Source organism: Phacochoerus africanus, chromosome 4 (genome assembly GCF_016906955.1).
Source record: "Phacochoerus africanus isolate WHEZ1 chromosome 4, ROS_Pafr_v1, whole genome shotgun sequence".
Taxonomy (NCBI): domain Eukaryota; kingdom Metazoa; phylum Chordata; class Mammalia; order Artiodactyla; family Suidae; genus Phacochoerus; species Phacochoerus africanus.
In genome coordinates this window covers 142,932,487-142,942,459 of record NC_062547.1, presented here as the reverse complement: position 1 = coordinate 142,942,459, position 9,973 = coordinate 142,932,487, and the positions used below count along the sequence as shown (strand labels likewise).

Below are 9,973 nucleotides of genomic sequence, written 5' to 3'. Positions count from 1 at the left end.
GTGGGATCCGAGCCGTGTCTGCGACCTACACCAGAGCTCACAGAAACGCTGGATCCTTAACCCGCTGAGCGAGGCCAGGGATCGAACCTGCAACCTCATGGTTCCTAGTCAGATTCGTTAACCACTGTGCCACGAAATCAATTTTATTTAAGAACCAGCAATGGGAGTTACTGTTGTGCCTCAACAGATTATGAACCTGACCAGTATCCACAAGGATGTGAGTTCCACCCCTGGCCTCAGTGGGTTAAAGACCCGGTATTGCCATGAATTGTGGTATAGGTTGAAAACGTGGCTCGGATCCTTTGTTTCTGTGGCTGTGGTGTAGTCCAGCAGCTGCAGCTCCAATTTGATCCCTAGCCTGAAAACTTCCATATGCCACAGGTGCAGCCCTAAAAAGGAAAAAAAAAAAAAAAAAGACTTTCTGACATTAACTACTCATAAAAAGTATCCAAGCAAAGGACACAAAACTTATGAGCATTCTTATGAGTATCTAACAGACATTAGAATTTCCACCCTTCTTTGACATACCCCAAGGTCACTGGTCAACTCTGCTTCCAAGTACTCCCGCAAAGTACACCAGAAGCTCAGTGTGTGTTCTCAACCCATTAACTTCAGTTCACATTACCACGCCTACAGATCAGCAGCAGAAGAGAACACACCATAAAGCTTTCACAGCAATTGACAATGGGATAGGGGAATGCTACAGGTATCATTTCACTTAACACATTCAGCTAATGTGGGTTATTTAAGAACAAAACTCAAAGTCTTCCAACAGATGTGAATGTTCTCTGAATGCAAAAGACATCTGTGCATTATTTGCTATCACTGCTCTCTGCACACTTTCTCACCAAAGCCACAGGATTGAGAGACATATCTCGCCAAGTTAAAAAATATCCATACACACCACCAAGCCTCTTCACGTGCTCTCTCCTTTTCTCATTTCTATTAGGCTTTCATGCCTTGGCACCACGATCAGTCCCACACAAGGTTTCAAAAATTCAAACAGCCTTCTGCTTCCATATCAGTCTCGCGTTCATAGCATTGATAGACTCCATGCAATAAAGACTGATGGATAAAAATGGGACATCCACCATCAAAGATGCAGCCTGTGTAGCCTGATGATGCGGTCTCGAATGAGAAAACATGCAGACAGAAGTATTCCCACGGCAGAATATTTACAGCACTACTTTCCGCAGAGTCTCTTCCATAAACATTTGAAATGATACGAACTGCAGAGATTACATGAAGGCTTCATATTGTACTTTTATATATGAAGGGAGACACACGTGTTAAAAAACAAAAGCAAAAAAAAAAAAAACAAAAAAAAAAAACAAATACTGTGACACCATGATCTCCAAAAGGGAGATTTTCCTAAGGAAAAAAAATCCATATTGTGAGGTTCAAATTAAAACACGGAGAAAAGAATGTAGTTCTAATAAATGGTCTCCATTTTGAACATGCAAAGAATTCACTTGACAGGTTCGAGGATAAAATATTACAGGAGAAACCTTTCGATATCAATTGTAGTGTGTTGGTTTACCAATCAGGCAAATTGCACCACAGTGGGAACTCCAGCAGCTCACTTTTGAGCAAATATTTCAACCTTTTGTGTAACTGTAACAAAACTCATAAAATTCCTTTAGCTCTTCCTCTTTTTCTAAAGGAAAATGTTAAATATACTGCTGAATATACTCTCTACCGAACAAACCAACTTTGAAAATTCTTAGTACGTATGTATTTTACAATATACTCACCATGAGTTTAGAAAAACTGTACTTCCATCAGTCTATACCAAACAACCACAACCCAATGCCTACACTCCCCAGTCAAAGGATCTGGAACCCATGCTTGAGCGAAAGCCTCCACTTAAACCACTGCTTGAAGTTCCCACTGTGGCTCAGCAGGTTAAGAATCTGACTTGTATCCATGAGGATGCAGGTTCAATCCCTGGCCTCGATCAGTGGGTTAAGGATTTGGCACTGCTGCAAACTGTGGTGTGAGTCGCAGTGGTTCGGATCCCATGTTGCTGTGCCTGTGGCTTAGACCTGGAGCTGCAGCTCCAATTTGACCCCTAGCCCAGGAACTTCCATATGTTGCACATGTGGCCCAAAAAGCAAAAAAGAAAAAAAGAGAAAACCACTGCCTGGGAGTTCCTGCTGTGGTGCATCGCGTTAAGAATGCAACTGCAGGAGTTCCTGTCGTGGCTCAGTGGATAATGAATCCGACTAGAAACCATGAGGTTTCGGGTTCGATCCCTGCCCTTGCTCAGTGGGTTAATGACCCGGCGTTGCCGTGAGCTGTGGTGTAGGTTGCAGACGAGGCTCGGATCCCGCGTTGCTGTGGCTCTGGCATAGGCCGGCGGGTACAGCTCCGATTGGACCCCTAGCCTGAGAACCTCCATATGCCCCAGGAGCGGCCCAAGAAATGGCAAAAAGAAAAAAAGAATGCAACTGCTGCAGTCACCCTGTTTGCTGAGGACGCATAGGTTTGACCCCTGGCCCAGCACAGTGGGTTAAAGGATCCAGCATTGCCACAAGTGTGGGGTAGGTGGCAGTGGTGGCTCAGATTCAGTCCCTGGCCGGGGAACTTCCATATGCCATGGGAGTTGCCATAAATTAAAACAAAATAAAACAAACCACTGCCTGACCCTGCATTTGATGCTGATCCCCAGCCAACTGCTGCAGCTGAATTAGAACCACTATAAGAGTTATTTCCAGAGGCCTCGTTTGACTCCCCCTGCATGTTTTCTTGGCTTTGGTTTTTACCTGATGGGCCTGGTTCTGCTGACTACCCTCATGCCCATCATACCCCAGCTGCTCTGTAGCGCTGCCTGGGCTGCAGTCATCATCACTGGATTAACGCTAAAAGCACCAAGGTCATCCCTCTGCCCAGGTTACTACCTTGAAAGAAACCGGGTGACCTGATCATCTGCAAATGTAACGAAAGCAAAAGCCCTGAATGGCTTGGAATGAACACATCCACCACTGCTGTAACGCATCAGCAGTCACGTCCTCTGCACAATGTCCAACCAGCACCCTTCTGCTTCGCAAAGGCTCATCTGGGCTTTGCTCAGAATTTCAAAGGTTACAGTCACACCATTGTCTCTCCACCATATGTCGCTGTGATATGACTTTCACCTGGGTTTCATATTCCACAAAATGAACAAAGCCAAACCCCTCTGAGTGGTGAGTTGTAACATTTTTCTTGACTTGAACCCTAAGCACCTTTCCAAAGGTACTAAAATATTCTTTTAGATCCTGTTCGGTTGTTTTCCATGGCAGACCCAACACTATTAAATCAGATGTCTGGACTTCTCTCTTCACTGTCACAGCTGATGAAGGATCTGTCCCATCCATTCTTCTTTTGTTATCTTTAGGATAGTTGACAACATACACCAGATTCCCGTAGCCAGCATGAGGGGCATGCCTCTCGACCAGGTAGACGCCTCTCATATACTGAGACACCGGATTTCTGCAGGGCAGCCCACACACCCCTGAAAACCTGGGCTGTAACTGTGGACCACAGCACGGTTGATCCTCTTCTGATAGTACTTCAGGGAGCTCACCATTCTTATCTTCTCTTACCCCAGTATATTCAGACATCTTTTGTTTTGCTACTAGGCCACTGTGAGGAAGCTGGACAGGGAAACTGCAACAGGGAGGAATCCAAGAGCAGCCTACTACCACTTTGCTCCCACAAAATCCCCATTATTTTCTTGAAATGTATGTTGATACATATTTCTTGCCTTGTTTCTCGAGCGGCAAGCTAAATTCACTTATTTTAATTCATTTGTTTTTAATTATTATTGTCATCCATAAATTTACCTCTCCATACTCTTCTAGCTGCATTCCACAATTTCAAATAAATATCGTAATTTTTGTAGTTTCTGTTTCCATTGTGTTTTTTTTATATCCAAGAGTAATTTAGGCGTGTAGATTTAAGGGTCCAATTTTTTTTTTCCTTTTTTACTGCTTTAAAATGTTTGCTTTGTGATCTTTCCAGCTTTTCTGAGGTATAATTGACAAATGAGATTGTAAGGTGTTTAAAGTGTGCCACATGATGCTTTGACGTGTGTGTATATTGTGAGAGGATTCCTCCTACCGAGTGAATTCCCACCACCGTTAACATCCATTGCATGTACACCTTTCTGTGTGGGTGAGAGAGCATTAGCTTCCACTCAGAGCAAATCTCCATTATCCAACACGGTGTTAGCGACTCTCGCCTCCACGCTCTCCATTAGGTGCCTAGGCCTCATTCCTCTTACACCTGGAGGTTTGTCCCTCTACTAACCCTTCCCTTTTCCACACTAACCATTTTGTTATCTAAGTACATGTTATAAGGCATGCGTATTACTGGTACTTTGAAATTTGCTTCTTTGTGATGACGATGTAGGAAACTGTCGTAGAGTCTCCATATTTTCACGTGAAAATGGCTGTTCTATATTTGTTGCGTATAGAAGTCTACACAGATCTGTCATAAAACCTATAGATTCTGGTGCTCAAATCTTCTGTGTGCCCAGTAGTTTTCTGCTTGTGGGATGTATCATTTCTTATGGAACCATGTTAGAAATATTCTGGTATTATCCTCAAAGCTATATTATTTGGTGATAGGAGCTCATAACTTTTATATCTTTTGGTTGTTCTTTTGATAATTATGATCAGGTCAGTAAAAAAAAAAATCGTCATCACTAATGTTGCCTTAAACACTACTTTGGTGTTATATTACTATTGACATGACTGCTTTCTTGTTCGTGGAGTGTGTGTATGTGTGTATCTACCTATAACTTTATTTTCGCATTTCAGTACAATTTTGTTTTAAGCATGTTATTTTCTCAGCATAATAGGTGGATTTAAAAAATCATCCAATGTGATAATCTCAAAGTTTTATAGGTAAAAAGCTCATTTACAAATACACAGAATCGAAGTTTTAAATTATAAGAGAGGAGAAAAATGTCAGTTACAACAACTTATGTTATTGAGAGTACACTCTTGGTACCAAACAGAAAATAAAAATCCACACTTAGACGCACAGCAAGAATGATAGAAACTTTTAAAAAACCGCCAGAGAAAACAAAGATTACCTAAAAAATAATGACAATTTGTTGACAGAAAATTCTCATTAGCAATAAGTTCCAGAAGACACCAGGTCCCAGGCCATAACTAGGTCTTTAAATGGCATGTTATTGGTATTCAACAGTGGTATTCTGAATATCACAGCTTAGGCCTGAGAGACATAGTGTTCATTTTCCGAAGCCAGCATCGGTGTCTGCTTAACACCCTGGGTCTGTGTCTTGCAACAAATTCTGACTATAGGAACTGCAGGCAACATTTTTACGTGATTTCCCCTTTGTAACTAGCTGAGGGGCCTAATTGCTTACTTTAGATTCAATGAGTAAGCCTAGTTCAGGTTCCTTGTGGAGCCCAAAGTTGTTCTGTCCCTATTAGGCTGCTGGAACAATCCCTCAAACTTCACTGCCTTCATCTAAGTCCAAGATTAGAATTCTCACTCCAGTTTTAGCCCAACTCACTGCGTTCTGTCCCATCTTCAGTCCATTTGTATATTCACCTTTGATTTGTGCCTTATAATGCCTCTGCTTTCTTCTTTTTATATTTTATATATCTCCTTAATTTATTGGAAGAGAGTAAGCATGTCAAAGCATGAACTTATCCCTCTGTGATGCATTTCTTGTGAAGAGCTAACACGTATTAAAATGGAATATATACTTGACCTGTGTTAGTTGTTTACATTATAGGCACAATATACAAGTCAGGAGGCTTCAAACTACTTCTCAAGTTACAGAGTAAACTTTCTGTCATTCATTTTATTACTTCATTTCATAAGTTACTTAAACATTTGATGTACTCTTGAACATGCATAAAACATATCAAAAGAAATGACTAAACAAAGGGCTAAGATATTCAACAATAGTTTAAAGTTGCCGCTTATTGATATAATTTTAAAATACAACTTAAAAGACTACTTTATGATAATGTGAGAAAAAGAATGTATATATGTGTGTGTGTGTGACTGGGTCACTTTGCTGTACAGTAAAAATTGACACAACACTGTAAACCAACTGCGATGGAAAAAATAAAAATCATTTAAAAAAAAGAAAAAGAGGAGTTCCCATGGTGGCTCAGTGGAAACGAATCTGACCAGCATCCATGAGGACGCAGGTTCTATCCCTGGCCTCGATCAGTGAGTTAAGGATCTGGCATTGGTGTGAGCTGTAGTGTAGGTCATGGACATGGCTTGGATCCTGGGTTGCTGTGGCTGTGGCAAAGGCCGGTGGCTACAGCTCTGATTTGACCCCTAGCCTGGGAACCTACATACGCCCTAAAAAGAAAAAAATATATTACTTTAGACAATCATTACTTCTTCAAATACCCCCAAATAAAGCATCACCCTGACAGATGACATGGGCATTAAATTTAGGGATAAATTAGATGTTTATAACTTAAGGACATTTGAAAACAGTGTGAGTCACATACACACTGGTGGCCGTTTCCTAGTCAAACCCAATCCTTGACAGATAAGAGGACAGTAAGCAGAGAAAAATACATTTTTTTTTGGCCAGAAGCAAGCAAGAAATGTTAGAGACCAAACCTCTGTTTCTGATGCAGGGCTCTGTAGCCCAACCACCTACTCATGATTAATTACAATCTCCTTTTTGAAGGAACCATTATACATATACTTGGAAATAAACCATAATGATTTCCCAGGATCTGTAAAGACAAATCTATGAAGATATATGAAAAATAGAGACTTGTTAGTAGTACAGGGTGAAAGCAAGTAAGTAAACTCAGGAATTATTTTTTTTTCTAGATAAATTTACTCTGAAAAGTTTACCTGAGAAAATGTTTCCTTTTTGTCTTCAAGTAAAGATTGAGGTGCTGAGAGAAAATCCTTTTTCCCGCAGCTCTCCTGGCTGATGAGCGTGTCTGCATAGTTGGGCTGCGGGAAGATCACGTGGCTCCCCCGCGAGTCCGCGGTGAGCGACACCTCGTGGGAATAGGTCTGCAGGAAAGCCCGCACCCCATCCACGCCCACCAAGTGGGAGGCGGGCACGCCACCCAATCCGCCTCCTGAGGCCTGGAGCACACGCGACAGGTGCCAGCGCCTCAGCCTGAGCGCCAGCAGCACGATGACAAAGGCCAGGAAGACACAGGAGACCGCCGCCACCGCCACCACCAGGTACAGCGTGAGGCTGGAGTTGTCCCGGTCAGTGGAAGATTCGATGCTGTCCAAGTCGGCCAGCACATCTGGGAAGCTGTCCGCCACGGCCACGGTGAGCGTGACGGTGGCCGAGAGGGGGGGCTGGCCGTGGTCCTGGACCGCCACCACCAGGCTCTGCTTGAGGGCGTCTCTGTCCAGCAGGGCCCGCGCTGTGCGCACCTCGCCCGTGTGCAGCCCCACCGCGAAGAGCCCGGGCTCGCTGGCCTTGAGCAGGCGGTAGGACAGCCAGGCGTTCTGGCCCGAGTCTCTGTCCACCGCCACCACCTTGGTCACCAGGTAGCCCGGCTCTGCGGAGCGGGGTGCCAGCTCCACGCCTGTGGAGCCGTCGGTGGGGAGGGCGGGGTACAGGATTTCAGGCCTGTTGTCGTTCTGGTCCAGCAGGAATATGCCCAGTGACACGTTGCTGCTGAGTGGCGGGTCTCCTCTGTCATGAGCCATCACTCTCAGATGAAGATCCCGGAACTGCTCATAGTCGAAGGAGCGCAGCGCATACAGAACTCCGGTGTCTGAGTTGATGGAGACATAGGAGGATAGAGGCGCCCCCTGGATGGTATCCTCCGCCAGGGAATAAGTGATTTGCCCGTTCTCATCGCTGTCAGCGTCGGAAGCTGTCACAGAGAAAATGGAGGCACCTCTGGGGTTATTTTCTGGAATGTAGGTCGAGTAGGAGTTTTGGGGGAAGACAGGAGGGTTGTCATTGATATCTGTCACTTGCAGTGAAATGTGTGCTTCGGTAGATAGAGCTGGAGTTCCCTGATCCGTTGCTGTTACTGTGATGTTGTACCTGGAGGTAAGTTCTCTGTCCATTGTCCTTTCTGTCACCAAATGGTAATAATTATCATCTAACTTTTCTAATTTAAAGGGTAGATTTCCAGGGATGGAACATGTAGTGTGACCATTGTCTCCGGAGTCCTGGTCATGCACACTGATAAGGGCAATTATGGCCCCAGGAGGAAAGTTTTCTGGGACTGCAGTGGTGACAGAGGTGATGGTCACCTCTGGGGCATTATCATTTATGTCCAGAACTTTGACCAGCACCTTAGCTCTGGCCATGAGGCCTGCACCATCCTGAGCTTGAATTTCCATTGGATAAACTGTGTATTCTTCGAAATTCAGAGGTTCTTTATTTGATATTTCTCCTGTATAAGAATCCAAGTGAAATACTTGTGCCACTTTGTGGTCTACATTGTGAAATGAGTATGTTACTTCCCCATTGGCTCCTTCGTCTGGGTCGGTGGCTTTTACCGTGAGCAGCTGAGTACCCAGAGGCAGGTTCTCAGGGACACTGGTGAGATACTGTGCTTGAGTAAATGTTGGAGGGTTGTCATTTACATCTACCACCTGAACGCGAATTCGGAGGGTTCCTGAACGGACTGGGCTGCCTCCGTCAAAAGCACTGAGGAGGAGGTGGTGGACAGCTTCTTCTTCCCTATCTAGGGGACTCTGCAGCACCATCTCTGGCTGTTGGGACCCATCGGATCCCTGTTGCACATCCAGGGAGAAATGAGGGTTGGAGCTGAGCTGGTAGCTCTGGAGCGAATTTATACCCACATCAAGGTCTTGCCCAAAAGGCAGAGGGATCCTGGTACCTGGAGTGGTTATTTCATTCATTTTAAATTCTACTTCCTCTAATTGGAATTGGGGAGTATTGTCATTAATATCAATTATTTCCACTTCCACAGGGAAAAGCTTCATTTTATCCAAGACATTAAAAGTCACCGAACACCGTGCGCTCTGGGCGCAGAGCTCCTCCCGGTCTATGCGGCCCGCGGTGACCAGGCTGCCGCTTCGCGCGTTCAAAGCAAAGAGCTGCGTCCTACCTCTGGAGACGATGCGGACTCCGCGCTCCGCCAGCTCCTGAGGTTGTAGCCCCAGGTCTTTGGCAATGTTGCCCACAAAGAAACCTTTGTCTGTCTCTTCGGGTACCGAGTAGAGGATCTTCCCAGCCTGGGCTGCCAACAAGAGCCCCAGAGAAAGGAACAGCAGGACCAGCCTGCTGCCGCCGAGCGCCTTCACTCGAATCGCCATTGCTCTCTTGCTTTGTGATTTTCTCCCAGTCCGGCACCAAGGGTATTGTTTCTCTGCTTTTCTGAGTCTAAATTAGCTGACTTTTCAGGAGAATTCACAGCACAAAGTGGTCCAGAAGTAGGATCTCGGCAGCCTCAGGGAGACTGTTTCCAGCCTGGCGGTGATGAAGGTTCTCGGAAGCCCCCTCCCCGTGTGCGCCGCCTGTTATCTCCCAGACTAGTGAACAGCGACACCCAGAGCCCTAACCTGTTACTGCACTCCTAGATAACACTTAAAACTTGCCCTCTCGTTAACCTGATCTTTCCTTAGTTTATTTTCAAGAAAATAGCTAAGAAGTATACAATATAACTATGAAAAGGAAAAATGACTATGTTCATTTAATTAATTATATCTATATATTGCTCCGTTACAACATTTAGTAGAATTCCAGTCTCTCCAAGCTATCTGCTTTCCCTATTTGCTATTCAGGAAATACAACAAAAGGAGGAAAATTCATGCCTCCGCTTCTTCTATAATACATATTTTTTTTCTTTTTCTTTTTTCTTTTTTTTTTTTTGCCTTTTTAGGGCTGCATCCGTGGCACATGGAGGTTCCCAGGCAAGGAGTCCAATCAGAGCTGTAGCTGCCAGCCTATGCCAGAGCCACAGCAACGTGGGATCGGAGCAGCATCTGCGACCTACACCACAGCTCACGGCAACGCCAGATCCTT

The 9,973-nt window shown here is 44.7% G+C and overlaps 1 protein-coding gene and 1 pseudogene across 1 annotated transcript; both read right to left on the bottom strand.

Moving 5' to 3' along the window:
- Positions 1 to 2,785: 2,785 nt before the first annotated feature.
- LOC125126451 (TAR DNA-binding protein 43-like) lies at positions 2,786 to 3,602 on the bottom strand (annotated as a pseudogene).
- Positions 3,603 to 6,316: 2,714 nt separating this feature from the next.
- Positions 6,317 to 9,573, bottom strand: LOC125126450 (protocadherin gamma-A1-like). Its single transcript, XM_047778861.1, has one exon. The coding sequence runs from the start codon at positions 9,262 to 9,264 to the stop codon at positions 6,832 to 6,834; it is 2,433 nt and encodes an 810-aa protein (XP_047634817.1). The 5' UTR covers positions 9,265 to 9,573; the 3' UTR covers positions 6,317 to 6,831.
- Positions 9,574 to 9,973: the final 400 nt, after the last annotated feature.

Coding starts and splice junctions, on each gene's coding strand:
- LOC125126450 (XM_047778861.1), bottom strand. CDS start 9,264: ATGGCGATTCGAGTGAAGGCGCTCGGCGGCAGCAGGCTGGTCCTGCTG.